Source organism: Aspergillus multicolor (assembly GCF_047715735.1).
Source record: "Aspergillus multicolor strain CBS 133.54 unplaced genomic scaffold BDW74scaffold_10, whole genome shotgun sequence".
Taxonomy (NCBI): Eukaryota; Fungi; Ascomycota; class Eurotiomycetes; order Eurotiales; family Aspergillaceae; genus Aspergillus; species Aspergillus multicolor.
In genome coordinates, this window is record NW_027395961.1 from 774,743 (window position 1) to 795,697 (window position 20,955).

Genomic DNA, 20,955 nt, shown 5'->3' on the forward strand with positions numbered 1-20,955 from the left:
CGGCAACCGGGGACTCGGCATGTATTTAAAGTACCTTACGAAGTTTTGGTATCCGCGGTCCACTTGCACTAAGGCGCTATGTCATTCGGACTATAGCTCTTAATCTACCTATCATATTCGTGTCTCTTTCCAGTGTACGGTCTGCTGCTCCATCTTGATCCTGCAAGAAGACAGCCCTAGCGTTCCTCTCTATATACTGTGAGGCTACTTTATATAGACGTATATGCTTTCTCCAGTATAGCCGTGCGTAGCCTAGAGTTTACCTACCGTAGGGCAACACTCCAGGACATGTTCCACCTGCTAGCAAGTCGGTCCACTGTGGCCTGAAGAAGGTCTCTATGTCCGTTTCTGTCTCTCGCAAGAACATGAACATGGGTTAGTGCTTCTCGCATGAGATAGCCGCAGAGAGGTGGCAATGTATCGATCTGGTGGTCTGATAGCTCTTGGTGCGACATGGCGATGTCGACAACCATCTGCGTGGCGGATGTTAGTGCTGCGTTGGAGCGGTTGATGATCTCGCTTGTTATACTGGTGGCGGGATCTTGGTCTGGATCTGGATCTGTGTCTGAAAAGAGGTGGATGATATGGCAATGAAGGATGAAAAGCGCACTACAACGGACAACATGTCAATACCTGATGGTCAGGATTACAGAGAGGAGTAAGAGAGGACACACCGGATCCCAAGTGCTAACGACGCACAATATATATTATGATTATTCTCTTTCTGCGCTATAACCTGCGCGAGGAAGAGTCGCAACTGACTGTCCAAATCGCTCAACTGAATGCGTTTCGGCTCACTGTTTGGCAGTGGAATGACATTGAGGACCCGATCTAGCAGCCAAGCGGCCTGAGCTGTTCGGGCGAATCCACCTAGATTGGGCGCTGTCGTAAAGCAGAGGGGGATGCTAATAGCGGACGATGCGGTCCCTGCCATGGATTCCACGGGGAGCGGCGTATCATCAGCAGGGAACTGGCTCAGTCGAGGCTGGGTTGGGTTTCTAGATTCGCTAAGGAATGTTCTAGTGCATGATGAGCGGGTTGTGTATGGAGTAGTCTAGCTAGCACTCACCTTTCGCATATCACGATGCCCCACCATGTATTGATCTTTTCTGCTAGCTCCAGGTCTTGATCTAGATTCGCATTGCCGTTGTCGCTGGCTGATGCGGATAAGGCCACATCTGGAGACAATCCGGCGTCGAGACCAGCCACAAGGGCGAGCCTTGCTACGCCCGTGATTGTAACGAGCGCCAGGTCCGGATTCCCATGTGCATACTCGAACACCGCCAGAAGCAGCCCCGCCTGTATCAGATAAAGCGAAGGCGTACTGGTCAAGAGGACCTGGGCCTGTGCGAACAAAGACTTTGCGGTTAGATACAAAGTCGGCAGGTCTATATTCCCGGCGGCCGCTTGCGCCTGTGCCCGTGCGGGATGGTATGTAATTAGCCCGACGACAAGAAGGAGCAGCGAAAAGTCCCCGACGTCTGGGACAGGACTAGCACCGAATGAGAAGAGATGCCGGTGAAACTGCTCTCGAGATATCAAGGGCACAAAGACATGGACGCTGGCAAAGTAGGCGACCGTCACGTCGTCGAAGAAGCGGCCTGTCTCGCGGATCAGGCGATACGCTTCCGAGTGGACTGCCTCGTTCCAGCTGTTGAGTCGGGGGTCGTTGTCGGAGGCGGAGGCGGAGGTGAGAGGCGAGCAGAGGAGCGGCCGGGAAGGGAACTGGATGGGAGAAGCTGTGTAGGGGGAGGCATGAGAGGCTGGGGGCGTTGGAGGAGATTGGGCTGAGACCCGGACACGGCCACGGGCCCGGGGAGCAGGGGGGATGGTGTATCGACAGTCGAGGCTCTGGCGGCGGCAGTATCCACAGCGAGGGAGCGTCTTGTCACATCGTTTCTTGCGCAGCTTGCAGATGTTGCAGACGTTCGGGGCCCTGTGAGGAGTGTCGGCCGCCATGGGAAGTAGACTAGATAGTGCGAGGTTGGAGGGGCAAAGTTCGGAGGATGGAAAGATGAAGAGGCAAGTCGCCATCCGGTGGTTCCGCCCGCTTACCTAGGGCTGTGTCGGCCGCTCTGCTGCTAAAATGTCGGCCGCCACGGTCGGCCGCCATACATAGATCGCTATCATCCACTGATGCCCTGTCGGCCCCCTAGTGTTCAGAATCAGGGTCAATTCACTAGTTGTAATTCTGCTAGTGCACTAGAGATGTCTAAATTGTACGTCGAATCATGTATGTGCTGTCTCAGTAATACAGATGCAAATGCGATGTGTTCTCAGCCTGAGGTCCTCACCAATACTCCAAGCCTAAATAAACAAACAAATATGCCTCCAATAAATGAAGTCAACGAAGATATATAGCCCCTAATTCCATGACCTCACGTCCGTCAGAGTCCAGTGGACCAAGAGTCCAAGCCACACCATTGTAACAACCTCCGCGGTGTATCTCATCTCACCTCGAGAACGCAGCGGCACTATCAATGATGAGACGAATGGGCTCTACCCGCCAATCGTCCTTCTCAATATAGCTCGTTGTGTTTCCATCGAAGACCATGTTCCGCGGATCAGCCAGGCTGTAAGGGTCCCAGAGAGTTTTGAAAGATTCCACTGTAAGTTAGTGACAGTTAGTGCTCCATTACGAGTCCAATCTGAGTTGGGAGAATGTTCACTTACCTTGGTGGTGGTTGGGCGACTGCGTGGCCACGAAACTCATCCACATCCGGCCCATAGGCGTCGCCAGTTCCTTATACCGCTGTTGGCGAGCTGGCGGGGTTACATTGAACGGGTTGGACACCATGCCCAAGCCTTGTTGGTTATTGAAGACGAATGCGACTTCCTGAGCGTGAGTAGCTCCAGAGGTTACCGGGTCTAGTCCCGCTGGGATGGTGTTGAACCGGAAGCTATAGCATGGGACGCCATGCTGAGCCCAAACTTCACAGGTATACCGTCGGCCAGCGATGAACATCGCATCCCCGGTGTATCGGGCGGTCCGCAGGAATTGGCTTCCATATGCGGCAGGCAAGCTCAGTTGGTCGTTGGACTGGCCGTGAGTGGTGTTGGAGCCGGGGTAAGGGTAGGCATCCAGAAGACGGGCGATGGTTGCATTATGCTTGGTCCGAACGTATGTGTAGTTGGCGATGACCGAAGCAAAGTCCTTGGAGGAGTTGGGACCCTCGAAAGTAAAAATCTTGCCTTCGTCTGTATTGGCTCCAATGAGCATTGGAACTCTGACGAACTTGCCGTCCGCAAGCGCCAGTGAGTTGTAGCGGGGTATCAACAGGCCGTCGACCACGGGCAGGAAGGAGAGGCTGGCAAATGCTGCATCGAGTGCCTCGAATGGGGCCGCCCGCAGACAGGCCAGGGTGTCTTCTGCCTCTGTACAGTTTGTCGCCCGGATGACTGCCTGGTATGATTGCTCGGATTCCTGATATGTCGCGAAGCTACCGAAATACCAGGGGCCCCCACTCTGGCAGATCGCAGCATGGAAGAGTCCGTCGTCTCGGCCGCTGTAGGCTAGGAGGTGGAATCCAACGGATGCAGCGCCTGCAGATTCACCGTGGATTGTGACGCGCTCCCGGTCCCCGCCGAAGGCATCAATGTTCTCTTGAATCCAGCGGAGGGCCAGACGCTGGTCATAAAGTCCAACGTTGAGTGCACCCTGTCCACGAACCACATCGCCCGCTAGGTAGCCCCAGCCGTGAACACGGTAATTCATCGTAACAACAATAGACGGTGCGCCCATATCCACCGAGTGTTGCACCGGCCTGGAGGTATTGTACTGGCCATCGGCACTTCCTCCCTGTCGGAACCCACCACCAAAGATGTAGACCAGTACAGGCAGACACTCGTCAGGGGTTGTGGTTGCGTTAGCCGGCCTGACAATGTTGAGCGTCAAGCAGTCCTCACTCGACGACTTCAAGCCTGGGATATCGACTTCGAGGTCCAGCAAGTAGTTTGTGCATACTGTGCCGTACTCTCGGGCGTCAAAGGGGGTATCCCAACTGTCGTTCACAGGCTGGGGGAGATTGAAGCGGAGATTTCCAACCGGCGGCTGAGCAAAGGGAATACCCAGAAACTGCTCTTGATTGTAGGACTCAACATATCGTCCCACGACCGTGCCGTTCTGGGTCTCGACAGTCGGTCCAGTGGGCTCTTGATTGGTCCTGGCGAGCACAGTAGCGGCCAGGGCCAGGCAGAGCGTGACGGAGGTGGAAACGAGATGCATGATGAATTGCGCTAGTTTAGGCCTATGTTTACAGGAGGGAATGAGGTCAGTCCCTCTGCCGTACTTTATACTCAGTGACAGGGATCCCGCTGCTACCACAATTTGTTATGTAAAAGGAGCCGTGTCTGCGTGCCAAACTCGAGAGATTGGTAAGCTCTATGGTGCCCAAAATGTGGTACTTGGTACTATTCTGGTTGCGGTTGGACCTGGCTCAGTCAAGAAAAGGGTGATCTCATCACCACTCACCGGCCATCATGTAATGATCGGTATCGGTAAGAAACCGCCAGAATCTCCGAGGTGTACTATATAAACAGCGCTGGCTTCGAATTTCTGGTCAATGGCTAAACTCTCATCATCATGTCTACCCACACTGTCGGAGTCTTTCCCGCCTCAGGCGGCATTGGAGGAAGCACCGTGAAGCACCTCCTCACCCGCCTCCCAGCAAAAGACCCCGTCTTCATCGCCCGTAGCCCTGAGAAGCTCGAAGCCGCCTCACCCCAGGGCGCCACAGTCCGCAAGGCAAACTATAACGATGACTCAAGCCTCGAGCACGCCTTCGACGGCATCACGACGCTCTTCCTCATCTCGTACGCCTCAGTCCAGCACCACCACCGTACACAGGTATGTCCACCTTCCCACATGCATCCACGCGCCCCTACCCCCTTTCCTTTGAGGATAACGCACTCACTGACCAACGCCAGCGCCAAAAAGCCGCCATCGACGCCGCGATCCGCAGCGGCGTCCAACACATCTTCTACGCATCCCTCGCATACGCAGGCAAGCACGCGCACAACCCCTCAGCAACCGAGTCCGTAGCCTTCGTCATGCAGGCGCATCTCGACACAGAGCGGTATCTAGATGAATGTGCGAAGAAGCACGGCATCGGGTACACGGTTGTCCGACAGGGTCTGTACACGGAGGGGTTCCCAATGCACCTGACCTTCTTCGATGTGCGGAATCCAGCCGACACGATCCCCATTCCGCACGATGGGTCGGGGCCCGGCGTCGCCTGGGTGAAGCAGGAGGAGCTGGGCGAGGGGAACACGGAGCTGCTCAGGCGGTTTGTTGCGGATGGGCAGCGTTCCCCGTTTGCGGGCGAGACTGTTACGCTCACGGGGCCTCGAGCGTTGAGCTCCGGGCAGACTGTGGAGATTTTGAGTAAGATCACGGGAAAGCAGATTAACATCAAGGTCATCTCGGGCGAGGAGTGGGCGGCGATCCCGGTGCTCAAGGAGAATCTCACGTATGATGGGTGTGACTATTCGTTGGCAATGGCGTCGACGTTTGAGGCTGTGAGGCGTGGGGAGGGGGCGTATGTTTCGCCTTTGCTTGGGGAGTTCTTGGGACGGGCACCGGAGGAATTCGAGGCTACCGTGACTGGTATGGCTATGGGTACCTCTCCGGGGCAGAGTTTTTGGGGTAAGAACTAGACATTTAGTACAGTGGATGGAATAGAGGGCAATTTGCCACTTTTCTGTTTGGAAATTACCCGCGTACTGGTCTATCTGCGGGCCTGGGTAGACCGTCAATAGTCAAATGCAGTATAGGGTTGGGAGCACTGAGTGAAGTATTAATCGTTTGACTCTTAAAATATAAATATTGCAGGCTTCGTCGGTAGAAGGGTAAGTGTTCATTCATATATCCATAATTTACCAGAGAAATCATATCCAACATGCGCAAACGTCGTCAAAGATGAAGGACTTTGTTGATGGAGAAGCTATTGTACAGTAGTATGAAGGCCAAGGTTCTTTTCAGCCGTTTCGCTAACATGAATGGGGCTGGTTTACTTAGCCGTATTCTCCACAGTATGTGAGCTCTCCAGCCAAGTTCCAAACTCGTCGAGCCTCTGATTCTCATCCTCGTCTTCAGCGTCCAGTCCCTTTTCGGCCAGATCCTCGAGCGCAGCGCGCTTCTCATTCGTCTTGCGAAACCGCTCGCTTCCGTCTGAAATGTATGCCTCGACTGCTGTGCCGCCGAAGAAGCGGCCATTCATGAGCTGGAAAATGGAGTCAGCACCTTCATTCTGTCGGAGTACTTCCGCCTAAACATATGGTGAGTGGTAAAGGGAGTGTACCTGAACACAAGCCCTAGCGGACTCCGGGTTTGCGAACCGGACACTGACGACGCCGGCTTCTTCCTTGTCGTAGAGGACGACGTTTGTGACCTCTCCTAATTTGGAGCACTCATCACGAATGTCTTCTTTTATGTCTAGGATAGCTGCCGGGTCCTCCTGTAGGATATGATTTTAGCATAGCTAACATAGATGACTGAGGAATAGAATGAAAGCGTACATCTAACTCCTGAAGCGTAAACATATGCTTCAATATGACGACCTTTTCAAACTTGGAACTTGTATCCACCAGTGCAGCCGGCTCATCGTCATCCCAGTCGGCGAGTTTGCTACGCAGACGCGCGTCAGTAGCTCTTCTTTGCCCAAAATTGACAGAGCCATACTTATTGAGTTTTTGTGTCCTCTTAATAATCTTCTTCTTGTCCCGCATGCTCGTCTTCGTCGGCGCCTCTTGCTGGCTCTTGAAAGAGAAATCCGCTGCCTGCACGCGCATGGGCCCTTGCGGCCCTGTTACACCCAGCCTGAAGTCCGAATCATCAAGCATCTGAATCGCAAGATTAACTGACTCGGGCCGGAAGTAGACAACAAGAGCTTCGCCTTTGAATTTTCCATCGTCATCCGTGTACATTTTGATCCGCGGGCGCCCGCTGTCAATCTCCTCGGCGATAACGCCGCACCGCGAAAATATGTCTCGGATCTCGTCGAATTCGGCGTCGAGGGGGATGGACGTGACATAAACCGCAGTATTGACGCGCTGCTTCTTCGGCTTTTGAGTATCGCCCTATAATCGCAAAGCATCAGCCGGCGGGCAGACAAAAGTAGCTCGAGTAGCCGCGCATACGAACCTCCTCACCCTCCTGCTTCCGCTTCTTCCTGAGCTTCTGTGTATTTTGCTCGTCGTCGTCCACCCCTTCAACTTTATAGGCTTCTTGCTGTTGGCGCAGCAAGTCATCGTCAACCTGGAGGACACCCACAGGCGCAAAGCGGCGCCGCCCAGTAATCAGTTTCACGAACCAGCCAAATCCAGCAGACTTAGCGGATCATCTCATCCAGAGTCCAGATCCAGCCGGAGAGGAAGCAAAGCGCGCACACACCGTCGGAATCCATCGCTTCAGGACCGTGTCGTAGCTGTATTCCTGCCCATCGTCTGTTTCCAAGATGAATTTGTTGTCGAGCTTCGAGAACGAGATTCGCGGGTCGCTGTCGAAGTCGGCCGGGTCTTGTGGGAAGTTGCTGAGTGGAGGCGGGGACGTTGTCGCTGTCGCGTCGGTTCTTGGGCCTTGTAGCGCCATGTTCAGTGGCCAACGGAGAGTATCAATATGTTGATGGGGAAAAGAATGGTATGAAGGTTAAGTTCGAGGCCTTCGGCTTGCGGGGAGCATTGATGACACACTTACGTAAGCAGCGGGAAGCTCCCGTCAAGCCCTCCTCGGTGGTGGTAGATCTTCTCGATGCCATCCTTTTGAGCAACCTTAAATCGTTCATTCCATAGGCAATCAGACCTCTGCGGGTCAAAGATAATACTGAATATACTGGCCCATTACATCTAGAGATCGAGGAGCTTCATATATATCAAAACACGGGTATCGTCGCAGATCGAAACCGACACATCTAATGGAAAGGGCACCCGCCAGTTCGCGAGACCTTCAGCCCTTCCATGCCTTCCTCCTGTTGCTTCTTACCCTTACCCTCGAAATATTTAGGCCCAACGTCAGGAATGTAATAGCCATTCGGATAGTACTTGTCACCCTCATCTCCCGGTACGGGGCGACCGAGCGCCCATTTCCAGAGAGCCGACGGACCCCAACGATTCCAGATGGTCGGTTTGACATAGTAAGGATCACCTTCCCATTCCGTAATGAAGATACGCTCGTCTACAGATTGCTCCTCGGTGAAGGTGCTGTAACGCATAAAGTAAGGCCGAGGCAAGGCAAGGTGACGCAGGGCGAATCGGCGCGCAGACAAAAGGAACGAAAAGAGGCTGGCATATGATGCCGGTGGCGCCTCGTAGCTGAGAAAATGTCAGCACGGCTCAATTTCAAGTCGTCAAATAAGCAAGTCTGCGAGACTTACTACATAGCTTTGCGGAGGCGGTCATCCATCATGAAGGAGACAAATTTCAGCCCGATGTGGTGGAGTGGCTTTGGAACCAGGTAGACCAGTACTGCCGTCGTCTCATCGGCGACCTCGCGGTTCTTGGGATCTGGCACCATGCACTTCTCCTCGTAGGCGTCGCTCCAGGCCGTAATCTCCTCCAACCAATGCAGGCCATCCCGGAACCCAGTCTTACCAGAGGGGAGCGCATCATAGCTGACCTCCAGCCCATCGCCGACGCTCTTCCAGAAAGTACCAATGGCGCATTTTTCCACATCGGTGAGCTCGCGCCACTCGTATTTGTTGATGAATCGTACGGGCTGTATGGCGAATAAGCCCAGGGTATAGAGCATGTCATCGTCGAGGATCATTCCTGAGGCCCGGTAGCCACTGTGAAGGTACCGAGTACGGACGATGGCCGCCTGTCCACGTGCATTTGATGGAGCCTGTCCCACAAGCTCCTGAACGAGAGCTTTTGTATCTGTATAGCGCTTGTAGGATGTACTGGAATTCGAGAACTGGCTTGTTTTGGTTAGGGTTCGGGAGATGGTAGGAATACCATATGTCTGGATTCGGCGTTAGTCATTCGCAGGAGCTGGTATCCGTGAGCTGGAGTTACCCTAAAGAGTGCAAACTGTAAGGCCTTTGTAAAGAAGAAAGGGAACTCAAATTGGACCAGATTCCTTTGTATGTAGAAGGCGTCCTCGTCTGTCATTCGGGCAAAGGATTCTCGCGTGGGGTATTTGTATTTCTTATGGATTTGCTTTACGTTGCGAAAGCGAAGTAGTGCGACTAGGACTGGATAGGCCGCGACCAAGGGGACGACATATTGAATGATTTGCTGGGGCGAAGCCTCCTTGATAATGTTGACGATGGTTTGAGATAAAGCTGTCAGCGAGGAGCCAACGGAGGTAGCAGAGGCGTCCTTGAGGGTGCTCGCAATCCTGTTGGAGAGTGCTTCCAGCGAAGAGGCCATGTCGACCAAACCCTGAGGAGAGGATGAGGAATGAAGGTGATGTTATTGGAGATGGTTTGATGGACTCTTTATGAAACAAAGGCCACGCCAACCCCACTTCTCCAGATCGTCGAGTCAGCCAGACTGATCTCGCCGTTTTGCTTTTTCTCTTGCCCCGGACCTCGGTCTTTCTTCTCCTCATTTGACATTTATTACTATCGAAATCTAAATTCTCTGATTCGTCATGATAAAACAGCCACTTTCTTAGCCTAGCAGATCCTGGCAAGTCCTGCAGCTCGGCGCATCAACGTTGGCACTCATGCAGGATTTATGCAACGATCAACAACACAGAATCAAGCGCAATATTCAGTATTTACAAATCATACCAGCCTCTTCGCTCGCCCAGTCCGATTTTTAAGTCCCTTTGTTCCCTTTGGTCTCTATCCATTGTTCAGGGGACGATCAACGCCCAATCATCCACAGCTCCAGCAGTCTCAGCGGAGGAAATGCAACGGCCGTGAACCCAAATCCAAGCCAAATTCCCAAATCGCAACCTCCAGCAATGGCTCCTGCAATTGGTCCGGTGTAGTACACTTGGTCCTGGCTATCGTTAGAAGGACTGAGCTGAGCAGGAGGGGCAAAGCATACCATCCCGACAATGGCCCCTGCCCATCCGATCAGGAATGCGACAGTGGCTGCAAATCCCACAGGCAGTTTCTGCGGATCATTCCATGCCGACCAGTCGAACTGTCTGCCCCTTTCGAATATCACCGCTGACTCAACTATTATCGTGAACCAGATGACAACCCAGTAGCCGATCAGAGGCACGAGGTTGCTAAAGATCTGGTATAGAAAATCCCGCCCGCCGATGGCGCATGCCGTGTATATAACTGTGCTGACGATCGTGAAGACAGGGCGCGGTATCTTACACCAAAAGTCCCCTAGCATTTGGAAGTTCATCGCCATGGAGTATGACCCGGGGGCATTGTTAGACACAATTGTCAGTACGTTCAAAAAGGCGCAGAACTTGCCAAAGCCGCCCAGTCGATCATAGCCCGCAATCACGACGCTGCCGGGGGTTTGGTCATAAATTTCCTGCCAACGGGGGTTGCGCTCGATTCCACTTCCCAGCCCAACACCAAGAATGATGGTGATGCTCATGGCTAGGCTTACTCCTATGGTTGTCATCGACCATATCCTCCACGCTCCAGTATCAGGCGAATAATAGACGTGGTAGTCAGCAGCTCCAGGCACCCAGGATATTGCGGAGGCGAGGCAGAGTGAGAAATATGCCAGTCTTTTGGCCGTGATCTCCTCGCCAGTTCCGACAGATGTACCCTTGAAATTGAATTCCGGGCCGGCTGATCCTAGGAGGAAACAAAACACCACCAGCTGTGGAAACCAAGCGTATCTTCTGATGTCAGCTGCGAGTCTTTTGGTGGTAAGGCAGGCGTGATTACCGTTCATAGTATTGAAAAATGTGCATCCCAAATGTGGCCACCACCAGGCTGACTAGCGCTACTATAATGATTCCAACAACGACAGATACAGCGCCACCCGACAGCTTCGACAGAATCTGCCCTCCAACCATCGAGCTCATCATTCCGTAACCGATGTTTGCCAGCACGTTAAGGAAGCAACACGCCTTACTAGGGTTGAAGCCCATGAGGTAGCGAGATACAATCTAGCAACTGTGAGCTTCCCATCTTTCTAAATCAAGATGCGTTGGCCATACAAGGGTACGATGTCCACTTCTCGGACCCCAGGTGCACATATATCCAGTTGCCACACAACCAAGCAGATTTCCGAACATCGCGCACAGCGCCGCGTCAAGGAAGCTCAATTCCATCACAAGGGTTCCCACTGTTCCAACCACCATATTGTTTAGCGCCATCCCCATACTAAACCATGTGAGGAGAATGTGGAAGGACCCAGATGCGCTGACTACCTGCCGCTCTTCAATCGGCACCGGCTCGATTCCCCTCGTCTCAAGGCCTTTGACGTTCTGCGCCCATCTCTGATATCTCGACCTGAATCCGGTATCGCATGTAGGGTTTCCGATGTCGTCCTGTGTAACACTTCGCACAGAGGGCGACTCGCGCTCTTTCTCAATATCAGGACTCATGCTAGGCTGTTGCGACTTTGTGGGTGAGATATGAAGAACGTTGGTAAGGACAGGAAATCGCCGACAAAAGTCACCCATCCCTTTCCATTTCGAATTCGAGTTTGACCGTGACGGCGGCTGCATATTTTTATCCAGGTCCATCCTTACCCTTCTCCTTTCAGCCCAACGAACGAGTCACAAAATTTGCCGTGCCGAGTATGGTGTAATGCACCCGATTGAGTTTTTATCGAGCGTCCAGCGAGCGTTCGCCGTCCACGCGTTCAGATACTAACAGCGGGATATATGTAGGCCCCGACGAAACAAATAGCATGGAAAACATAGGAGGATCCGTACAGCATTCCAACAAGGCAAGCCAAAGCAAGGCAGGCAAGACAGGAAAAGCAAAGACCGGGCCACCTAATCCAATCTTGTTAAATTGGGCGTCCGAGCTCCGGCTTCTGCAACCTCCAGGATATTGCGCAACCGCTCTTTTAATGACCCGCTCACGCAGGCAGGTGGCCGTTGCCCGTGGCGGATGAGACAATGATGGTGTAACTGGATTCCAGAACGCGAACCCCTGTCTCTCCTGAGTCAGGATCCAAGCAGGTTCTGTTTATCTACAAGTAGGTAAGTGCATACGATCCACGGGGCCAGTCTTGACTCTCGTCATCTGCTTAAGAAATCAAGCTATGGAGAAAGGCTCCATCAACCCCTTCGTACTTTGGTCGATGATGCTGACATACCGAAACATTCGACGAAGTTTACGCGCTCACTGGCATGCGCTAACCCTACAAGAGAGATCACATTCTTGGATGATCTTCCAAACACAGGCCCGCGCCGGGAGCCTCCCACCCCTCCCCAGCAGTCAATTGCGCAGTCAAGCTTTCTAGCCGGTTATTCGCGGCCAAAAATGACAAGAATAAGATTTAGCATCTTTTTCCTTCTAGGGATGCATTATATCATACCGAATCCTCGGCGCTAGCAGGATCAGCTGCTTCATCATCTGCGGTCGATCACGGCGTGTCTACGCACAGTAGCTCGCCTTTCTTTCCTTCAAGGTTTGGCGCACCAGCTAGGTACGTACCCAGACAATCGCCTCAAAGTATGCTAGTTTGCCTTATATCTGTGATGGCCAAACCTCAGGTTTCTACTGTACCGCAAACTTCTCATGACATCATGAAGTGCCAACCCCCTGGTACCCCACCATACCATACTAGATGTTACCTACCATCCACTAGGTCATCGCTACCAATGCATAAGCGAGTATGATGGGTAGAAATCATTGCGAATGGTGGGATCTTTGGGTATATCGAAATACCATCTACCTAACCTAGTTGTTCATACGTGCAGGGCACAATGTCTGACCGTGGCCAGCCCATCAAGCAGGTATACGATCAACAAAGCATTAAGCAATGTATTCACTCGTTGCTCTGCTACTACGTGCTTACTGGACAAGCACCTAGGCCATCGCTGTAGAGCGGACATACCCTGGCCATAGTCAAGGCCGAGCGAATGAGAATATTTCTCGCTATAGAAAATAACTACCTATCTGGCAGCATAACATACTTTACTAGCCTGGCCGGCGTTGCATGGAGTTTAACATCAGTATTTACCTTTGAATTAGGGTACGACCCTTCAAAATCCGGTGAGAAGCGTCGGCCGCTGGCGGCCGCCATACAAAGAGAGGTTCAATTCAGAGTTGGATGGATCGCCGGGCCCAATTCATCGCGTACTGAGGGACAGGGAGCTGACACTAAGTTCAATATTGGGAAATGGGGAGCCGCGGCCGATGGCTTTCTATGGCCCCTGCACCGGAAAGCACTCTGGGTAGATGCGATGGGTTGGGAAGCGGCAAGGTGCAACTCTTTGCTTTCAGTAAAGTACCTACCGAGATAATCTAGATGACGGAGGGTTTCATGTAGCTTTATGACATAGGTAGAATCACTGATCCTACCTCCAATCACAATTACAACTGGCTGACCGATCCGAGATGTATATCAAGGGGACAAGTTACGCTGGCGGGCAAAGTATAAGTGCAAAAGTTAGCGGCCGACAACATCACGGTACCATCTAGAGCCCATAACTATGTATGAGTGAGATGCAAATATGCCATTCTCGATGTATAGAACGATCCCCAAAATTTGAAAATGAGTTAGCTGTTCTTAGTCCTGAGCCTCTGCTCACATACTAAGAAAGTAGGTGGACGCTAAGTAGTGTAGTGTGGTTCGCGCGCAAAGACCAAAGAATGGTTCGTTCCTGACAGGCCATGACTAAGCCACCGCTAAGCCGGTTTGGCCGCGCCCCCTTTTACCACGTGACCGGTGTTGTTGTTGATCTTTTTCTCCTTTATGGGGGCTCCACTCTCTGGTTGGTCTCGCTCCGTCGCTGGCGCTTTCACCGCTCAAATTCCCCCAAACCGACTCTGCGTCTTTCCTTCTCCTGATCTCGCTCCTCTCTTCTCCTCCCCTCAATTCCGGCTGTTCCCCAGTCTATCCTCATCCACCTTCAATTCTTCTTGCAGCTTCTGCAAATAACCTCTTTTTAATCCTTCATACCCCCCCTCATATCATTCACAATGCGTGAGATCGTATGTTGACACTTCCTCTTTGACGCGTCTTGAGGGGCCCCCCTTCCCGTTAGGGGCAACGGGGACCCCACCAGTTCTACATACCATGATCTCAGACATGCTGACCATGTGTCTCTCCAAATAGGTTCACCTCCAGACCGGCCAGTGTGTAAGTGGCAGACATTGAGGAATCGGTTGTGTTGGAACAAAGTACTGAACTTCGATGCGTGACAGGGTAACCAAATTGGTGCTGCTTTCTGGTACGTCAAAAATTTATCATCTTGGATTACTCGTATGCTTGTGCTAATAAACATGCAGGCAGACCATCTCCGGTGAGCACGGTCTCGACGGCTCCGGTGTGTGAGTACAACCCGTTCAGAATCCGATAACACAACGCGCAAAGGGAACCTAATACAACGCAGTTACAATGGTACCTCCGACCTCCAGCTCGAGCGTATGAACGTCTACTTCAACGAGGTCAGTGGATAGGATGCGGTGGTAACAATTGGGGCGTCTCTGACTGTGTGCAGGCCAGCGGTAACAAGTACGTTCCCCGTGCCGTTCTCGTCGATCTCGAGCCCGGTACTATGGACGCCGTCCGTGCCGGTCCCTTCGGCGAGCTCTTCCGTCCCGACAACTTCGTTTTCGGTCAGTCCGGTGCTGGTAACAACTGGGCCAAGGGTCACTACACTGAGGGTGCCGAACTCGTCGACAACGTTGTCGATGTCGTCCGTCGTGAGGCTGAGGGCTGCGACTGCCTCCAGGGTTTCCAAATCACCCACTCTCTCGGTGGTGGTACCGGTGCCGGTATGGGTACCCTCCTGATATCCAAGATCCGTGAGGAGTTCCCCGACCGTATGATGGCCACTTTCTCCGTCGTTCCCTCTCCCAAGGTCTCCGACACCGTTGTTGAGCCTTACAACGCCACTCTTTCTGTTCACCAGCTTGTTGAGCACTCCGATGAGACCTTCTGTATTGACAACGAGGTTTGTAGCCCGGAATGCAGACTTGAGGAAGTTCACTGACTCGTCCAGGCTCTCTACGACATCTGCATGCGCACCCTCAAGCTCTCCAACCCCTCCTACGGTGACCTGAACCACCTTGTCTCCGCCGTCATGTCCGGCGTCACCACTTGCCTGCGTTTCCCTGGTCAGCTTAACTCTGACCTCCGCAAGTTAGCTGTCAACATGGTTCCCTTCCCTCGTCTCCACTTCTTCATGGTTGGCTTCGCTCCTCTGACCAGCCGTGGCGCCTACTCCTTCCGCGCCGTCTCCGTTCCCGAGTTGACCCAGCAGATGTTCGACCCCAAGAACATGATGGCTGCTTCCGACTTCCGCAACGGTCGCTACCTTACCTGCTCCGCTATCTTCCGTGGAAAGGTTTCCATGAAGGAGGTTGAGGATCAGATGCGCAACATCCAGAGCAAGAACCAGTCCTACTTCGTCGAGTGGATTCCCAACAACATCCAGACCGCTCTCTGCTCTATCCCTCCCCGCGGCCTCAAGATGTCCTCCACCTTCATTGGAAACTCCACCTCCATCCAGGAGCTCTTCAAGCGTGTTGGTGACCAGTTCACTGCTATGTTCCGTCGCAAGGCTTTCTTGCATTGGTACACTGGTGAGGGTATGGACGAGATGGAGTTCACTGAGGCTGAGAGCAACATGAACGATCTTGTTTCCGAGTACCAGCAGTACCAGGACGCCTCCATCTCCGAGGGTGAGGAGGAGTAGTAAGTTACCCGAAGTCTCTTAGATTTGTCCACAGCTGACTCGTTTTTAGCCTCGAGGAGGAGGTCATGGAGGGTGAGGAATGAATACTTGTCCAGTAGCAATAAATTGAGATCAGCTCATAATAATACCCCTGATAAAACCATGCGCCGGACGCAAAGGTTCGGTTACAGTATGGGTTTGTGTCAGTCAACTGTTTTGGTTCGAGCGTTCTTCTCTGTTTCTAATTCTTTGGTCGCAAGGCCTTGAACCTATTGAATGAATAGCACATACTTGTAGTCTCAACAATGCAGCTGCGGTGCTCGAACCCTTGTCTAGCCTTTACCGTAGTGTCTTGTAGTTATGGTAGATGTTTGAGATGACCAGCCATTACTCCCATGATCTGCGCCGACCCTGTCCCGTATTTTTCATGCTCTCAGCGGCAACCAACGGAGAGTAGCAGACGAATGAACATTTAAGCTAGCCAGTCTGTCCAGTGTATTCTCCTGCCTATATAAATCTGACATTGGACTTAGAGACCCGGACCCTGGCGTCGCATACCGTTGCAGGGACAAGAGCGACTATACACCAGCATATAATTTGATCTGGCTGTTGCAGCAAGCTAACGTGATAGGACCAAGGCGGTTACGCAAGACCAAACGGATACGAGCAAATCATATTTACAATGTCTTTCTCATTAGTTTAGATGCCATACAATGTAGTCTAACGTGAAGCGCATAATCAGGTAAGGGTATCCGGTACGAAATTCCAGCCAGAGAGAAAAAAAGAACACGGAGACAAGGTCGAGAAAGCTTGAAGGCCATGAACAAGCGGGTGCAGTCAGAGCGTGGTGTATGTAGCAGGCATGGATATTATAACCTATTCGGTCAAATAGAGAGATCAAGGAGAGACAATAAGGGAGTGAGATATGTACAAACCCGTTCCTAGTTCGTAGGACCGGCGGGTGGAGACTTCGGATCATCATATGTATGTGCTTTTGACGGCAAGCTCGTCCTTATGTCCGATATCCAGCGATTCCCTGTGAAGGCGATAGAGCCGTTTTATGAATTACGCCTTGAGCTCGACGGAGGATGGCTCGGCGGTGCCGGTGGGGGTGGTACTGCGCTTGGAGGCGCCGTCCATGGGCTCGGTGCTTCCGTTGATGACATCGCGGGTGAGCTCAACGTAGTCGTACTATAAAGGTGATTAGTGAAGGTTTCTAAAAGGGAAAGGGATGATACGTACAGCAAACTCGCCAATCTCGGCGTCATCAAGACCAAGGACTTCGTCCTCCTCCGGAACGCGCAGGCTAAGGCCGGGGATCATGTTGATAATGAAGAGGATGATGCAGCTGCCGAAGAAGGAGTAGGCCATTCCGGTTACGGAGTCGGCAAGCTGGTAGCCGAGTTGGATGTAATTGTGGTTAATCCAGCCACCGTCGATCTCAGTAGCGCCGTCCAGGTGGGCGATGTAGTCACTACAGGGCACGTTAGTTAGAACACAAGGAGATTTACTTGGGCAGACTTACGCTGCGAAAAGACCAGTCAAGAGGTTGCCAACAAGACCACCGATACCGTGCACAGCGAAGATGTCAAGAGCGTCATCGACTCGAAGGAGATATTTGACTTTGGTCGCGAAGTTGCAAGCGGCGGCGCCGACAACACCGAAGATAAAAGCAGCCCAGGGAGTCACAAAGCCTGATCCGGGGGTGATGGCGACCAGACCGGAGATAACACCGGAACAGAAGCCAACAGTCGACCACTTTCTCTCCAGACGGTAGTCGAGCAAGCACCAGGTAACACCACCAACCGAGGCAGCCAAGTTGGTGACCACAGCAGCCATCACAGCACGCAGGTTAGCGCTCAGGGCGGAGCCAGCGTTGAAACCGAACCAACCGACCCAGAGGAAGACGGTACCGATCACGACATGAGTGACGTTGTGGGGTCGGTAGTTGAGCTCGTGAGTTCCGTGACCACGACGCTTTCCGAGCATCAACGAGTAGGCCAGAGCGGTCGTACCCGAAACAATATGGACAGGGGTGCCACCAGCGAAGTCCAAGCCTCCCAACTGGAACACCCAACCGGAGGCGTTCCAGGTCCAGCAGGCGACTGGGTCGTAGATGATAGTACTCCAGATGAAGACGAAGATCATGCAGGGAAGCATGCGACCACGTTCTGCCACCGCACCAACAGCAAGGGCAACGCTAATACCACGTTAGACTTATTCTCCCTCGATGTCTTAATGCAACTCACGTAATCGCAGCGAACATTCCCTGGAAGACAGCAAACAACAGATCGGGAACCTTGGTTGAACCCACTGACGGAGCACCCAGAACACCCTTAAACCCAAAGTTGTCCAAGTTACCAATGTATTTTCCGGCACCGTGGGAGAAGGCCAAGGAGTAACCCCAGAAGAACCATTGGAATGAGACGACACCAATGGACATCAACGAGAGCCATATCAGGGAGAGGGCGGACTTCCGACGAGCGAGACCGGAGTAGAAGAACCTGATAGAGGCGGACTCGTCAGTACAAGGAATTCATGGTGAGGTTAGGGTTGTATCTTACCCTACACCCGGGATCATCAGAAGAACGAGAGCAGTTGAGGTGATGACCCATGCGATATCACCAGACTAAGACATTGTAAGAGACACACTCAGATTAGATGTGCCATGCAGCAACTCACGCTGTAGTAAATGTTGAGATCCTCAGTGAGGGAATCTCCACCGTTCGCACCGGTCCCATTGTAGGCAACAGGGTATGTCGACATTGTGAAGTTGGAATCGACAGAAGTAAGATGTACCGGGTACCGTCGAGAAGGAATGAAAAGAAGGTATCACAGTCAAGGATCCTACTGGTATCGGCCGGCCCCGTAGTTTTTGGCAGGGGTGGCCAAGCAGGAGGAACTGATAGGGTTATTATAGAGTAAGACACGGAAGAGCCCCAGTCAAGCCCCAAATATCAGTTGAGGCAGTCTGCAAAAAGAAAAGTAGGTGAAAAAGAAAAGACAGGGCATATGCATGAAGGGGGCCACGGAGATGATAAATAACAATAGTCGGCCCTATAGTCTGACGGCAAGAAAGTGGTTCTGATACCAGTCATATTGTCAGCGACGCCAGCTCCGTCTCCCTGCAGGTAACTCTGGCCTCGCAGTCACCCAACTGATCCACCATCAGACGCTAGGCGCAGGCCAACCCACGGCTTCATCGTGTGGGATGGCTTCTAGGCGTCATGGAGATGAGCCAAGCCTACCGGGGGAGTATGGCTGTTCGAGCTAACGTCGTGGTTGCTTCGATATCCGGCCCAGAGCCCGGATCTGTGGATGTCATCCGATCCAGAAATCGTCCTCTCCGTCCAACGAAAGACAAATGCTGCTATCAAGGAGGATTCCCTCGATCTCGAGCTTGTAAAAGACGAGCCATGGGAGGCATACACCGTTTGTGATTGGATAGGAGGAGGGCTACGGCCGGTACTCACAGACCAGCATGTTGGTAGCGGACGATAAGGGGACAATGGAAGGATGAGGCGCTAGGAAGAGTACCCCGATGCACGAGATAACCTGAGATTGCGGTATCACTGACAGATCGGCGAAAATAATGAAAATCCAGAAATAACAGAGCTGGATAAGGCGGTTAACAGGAGGAAGTCAGAGCTGACCAAGAGGCTGTACCTCGACGCTAATCCTATATGGGGACTGGCACCCGCGCTGATTGGTCGATCTGGGGAGCCCCGACTGGCCAGAGATAGGAGCTTGATAACGAACACCCTTTCTTTCAAATGCATTGTCTGCCTTAATTTACATGACGCTCGGAGAATTTCCACAGAGGCTCACTATTGAAATGAAACAATGCCTGGCAGGACGATCATCAACAAGAAGTTGACCTGTATATTGACCTCATGGTCCTACAATTAACCAGAGTGGGAGAATGCCGAGAACCCGGGATGAGAGCACAGTTCAGTATCGGGCCGCGACTCCAAACTCCAATTCTTGCTTAGCCCCCAAGCCTCCAACTTTGTGTCTCCGAGGCCTCGTGCCGGGGAATGTTCTCGACGCCAAGTACCTGCATGGAGCATCCATGGGACCGCCCGGCTGACAGCAGAGTATGAACGAGCAGCATCGTGGCCGGGGCTTTGTCCGTGTGAACCCCGGCCTGGGCGTCCGAGCTGTTATCTATACACTCCCAGCCAATCAGCACTAGCTGATGCTCCTTATCATCCCCGTTTCTCCCACAAATGATTATTGAACTGGGTCAGTCTGGAGTTTGATAGACAAGATCTTGGCTGTCAATATGCCAAGATCACATTGCTGCTCTCTAAGATGCTCTTTCCTTTCAGGTTCTAAGAAATACGATCCCACGATGATGGACATGTTGATTTCTCTTGGGGATGCTGCGGCGCCCTTGCTTAAAGCTCGTCGCTCGGGAATCAAGATGATGATAACCACAACCCGGTTGGCTCCGTAGCTGAACGCCACGTTCCGTTGGAGCTTGGATAGAGTCGACGGACAGAGCCCGAACTTCTTCCGAGGGGCATTATAGATCGGGTAGGGCTGCGAAGCTACGGGTACGGAGACTACTGGAGTCCAGTCTCCACCATGATCAAGAGGCGCGAACTCCAGTTCCCAAGATCAGTTCAATTATCAATAACAATAAGAAAAGCATTGCTCTTCAGATTGGGTTCTGATAGCCGAGTCAGTCTGCAATCTGCACGATCGTTGATTAGCTTTCGCCGAGACTCGGCGGCACAACTGGCAGAACTGCACGTCTCTCTGGGCGGCCATCATTGCTTCGAGGAAGTCGGATGAAGAAAGCCAGTCATTAGAGGGCCATGATTATGGTGGAGTGGACAGAGTTCAGTGGGTGAACTTCTAGAGAACCCTGCCACTCATACGTCTTTGATCCGGTGCCATCATTGTCGTGGCCTGGATCTTGGGCTTATCGGTTACCGAACCTTGTCGCTTCTGTGAATCTGATTAAGCTCCAGTTAGCTTGTTGATTCGAGCCCATGCTCGGGCCTTGTTCGATGGAACAGGAGCTCGCCCCGTGCAACTTGTACTTCAAAAGCAGTTCTAGAATCGGTACATCTTTCGAGTGTGCTCTGTGGACAAAACAAAAAGGTCTCGGGCGTTTCGTTGAGCCTAACTCTAACACGGTTAGTGTATGTGGCTTGGCTATGGAAGATCAGTTGATGCGAGGTTGGGGTACACAACATACTGACCACAGCTGAATACCGTCA

The 20,955-nt window shown here is 52.4% G+C and overlaps 8 protein-coding genes across 8 annotated transcripts; 2 read left to right on the plus strand and 6 right to left on the minus strand.

The window, feature by feature from the left end:
- Positions 1-263: 263 nt before the first annotated feature.
- BDW74DRAFT_177652 (uncharacterized protein) lies at positions 264-1,959 on the minus strand (the record flags this gene model as incomplete). The annotated part of the gene is made up of 3 exons (XM_073728950.1): positions 264-609; positions 675-1,019; positions 1,070-1,959. 3 exons carry the CDS (start codon positions 1,957-1,959, stop codon positions 264-266), a joined length of 1,581 nt encoding a protein of 526 aa, XP_073584685.1.
- Positions 1,960-2,452: 493 nt separating this feature from the next.
- Positions 2,453-4,225, minus strand: BDW74DRAFT_184917 (uncharacterized protein; the record flags this gene model as incomplete). Its single annotated transcript, XM_073730922.1, has 2 exons — positions 2,453-2,607; positions 2,674-4,225. 2 exons carry the CDS (start codon positions 4,223-4,225, stop codon positions 2,453-2,455), a joined length of 1,707 nt encoding a protein of 568 aa, XP_073584686.1.
- Positions 4,226-4,285: 60 nt separating this feature from the next.
- Positions 4,286-5,655, plus strand: BDW74DRAFT_184918 (uncharacterized protein; the record flags this gene model as incomplete). The annotated part of the gene is made up of 2 exons (XM_073730923.1): positions 4,286-4,846; positions 4,927-5,655. The coding sequence occupies exons 1-2, from the start codon at positions 4,583-4,585 to the stop codon at positions 5,653-5,655; spliced, it is 993 nt and encodes a 330-aa protein (XP_073584687.1). The 5' UTR covers positions 4,286-4,582.
- A 129-nt stretch (positions 5,656-5,784) lies between these two features.
- Positions 5,785-7,613, minus strand: BDW74DRAFT_152345 (U2 snRNP complex subunit CUS2; the record flags this gene model as incomplete). Its single annotated transcript, XM_073724356.1, has 6 exons — positions 7,391-7,613; positions 7,142-7,255; positions 6,680-7,077; positions 6,517-6,625; positions 6,300-6,455; positions 5,785-6,221 (listed from the first exon to the last, which is right to left on the minus strand). Coding segments are annotated over exons 1-6 (1,184 nt in total), but the record flags the coding sequence as incomplete, so codon positions are not given.
- A 230-nt stretch (positions 7,614-7,843) lies between these two features.
- BDW74DRAFT_152348 (uncharacterized protein) lies at positions 7,844-9,386 on the minus strand. The gene is made up of 3 exons (XM_073724357.1): positions 9,010-9,386; positions 8,370-8,956; positions 7,844-8,307 (listed from the first exon to the last, which is right to left on the minus strand). The coding sequence occupies exons 1-3, from the start codon at positions 9,364-9,366 to the stop codon at positions 7,908-7,910; spliced, it is 1,344 nt and encodes a 447-aa protein (XP_073584689.1). The 5' UTR covers positions 9,367-9,386; the 3' UTR covers positions 7,844-7,907.
- Positions 9,387-9,807: 421 nt separating this feature from the next.
- On the minus strand, positions 9,808-11,470 carry BDW74DRAFT_184920 (uncharacterized protein; the record flags this gene model as incomplete). The annotated part of the gene is made up of 4 exons (XM_073730924.1): positions 9,808-9,945; positions 9,994-10,756; positions 10,806-11,029; positions 11,081-11,470. The coding sequence occupies 4 exons, from the start codon at positions 11,468-11,470 to the stop codon at positions 9,808-9,810; spliced, it is 1,515 nt and encodes a 504-aa protein (XP_073584690.1).
- Positions 11,471-13,849: 2,379 nt separating this feature from the next.
- Positions 13,850-16,050, plus strand: BDW74DRAFT_152350 (beta-1 tubulin). Its single transcript, XM_073724358.1, has 7 exons — positions 13,850-14,036; positions 14,161-14,184; positions 14,250-14,275; positions 14,334-14,375; positions 14,438-14,492; positions 14,546-15,001; positions 15,050-16,050. The coding sequence occupies exons 1-7, from the start codon at positions 14,025-14,027 to the stop codon at positions 15,743-15,745; spliced, it is 1,311 nt and encodes a 436-aa protein (XP_073584691.1). The 5' UTR covers positions 13,850-14,024; the 3' UTR covers positions 15,746-16,050.
- Positions 16,051-16,383: 333 nt separating this feature from the next.
- BDW74DRAFT_14752 (ammonium permease MEP2) lies at positions 16,384-18,720 on the minus strand. Its single transcript, XM_073723558.1, has 6 exons — positions 18,407-18,720; positions 18,289-18,353; positions 17,974-18,228; positions 17,250-17,924; positions 16,967-17,198; positions 16,384-16,915 (listed from the first exon to the last, which is right to left on the minus strand). The coding sequence occupies exons 1-6, from the start codon at positions 18,488-18,490 to the stop codon at positions 16,790-16,792; spliced, it is 1,437 nt and encodes a 478-aa protein (XP_073584692.1). The 5' UTR covers positions 18,491-18,720; the 3' UTR covers positions 16,384-16,789.
- Between the last annotated feature and the right edge of the window lie 2,235 nt (positions 18,721-20,955).

Bases quoted from the DNA above. Each gene is read 5' to 3' on its own strand.
- BDW74DRAFT_152348 (XM_073724357.1), bottom strand. From the start codon at position 9,366: ATGGCCTCTTCGCTGGAAGCACTCTCCAACAGGATTGCGAGCACCCTC. The intron at 8,957-9,009 runs GTAACTCCAGCT...CGCCGAATCCAG, and splicing joins TACAGTTTGCACTCTTTAGG to ACATATGGTATTCCTACCAT. The intron at 8,308-8,369 runs GTAAGTCTCGCA...ACATTTTCTCAG, and splicing joins CGCCTCCGCAAAGCTATGTA to CTACGAGGCGCCACCGGCAT.
- BDW74DRAFT_152350 (XM_073724358.1), top strand. The intron at 14,376-14,437 runs GTGAGTACAACC...AATACAACGCAG, and splicing joins GGTCTCGACGGCTCCGGTGT to TTACAATGGTACCTCCGACC. The intron at 14,493-14,545 runs GTCAGTGGATAG...GACTGTGTGCAG, and splicing joins TGAACGTCTACTTCAACGAG to GCCAGCGGTAACAAGTACGT.
- BDW74DRAFT_14752 (XM_073723558.1), bottom strand. From the start codon at position 18,490: ATGTCGACATACCCTGTTGCCTACAATGGGACCGGTGCGAACGGTGGA. The intron at 18,354-18,406 runs GTGAGTTGCTGC...ACAATGTCTTAG, and splicing joins ATCTCAACATTTACTACAGC to TCTGGTGATATCGCATGGGT. The intron at 17,199-17,249 runs GTAAGTCTGCCC...CGTGCCCTGTAG, and splicing joins TTGACTGGTCTTTTCGCAGC to TGACTACATCGCCCACCTGG.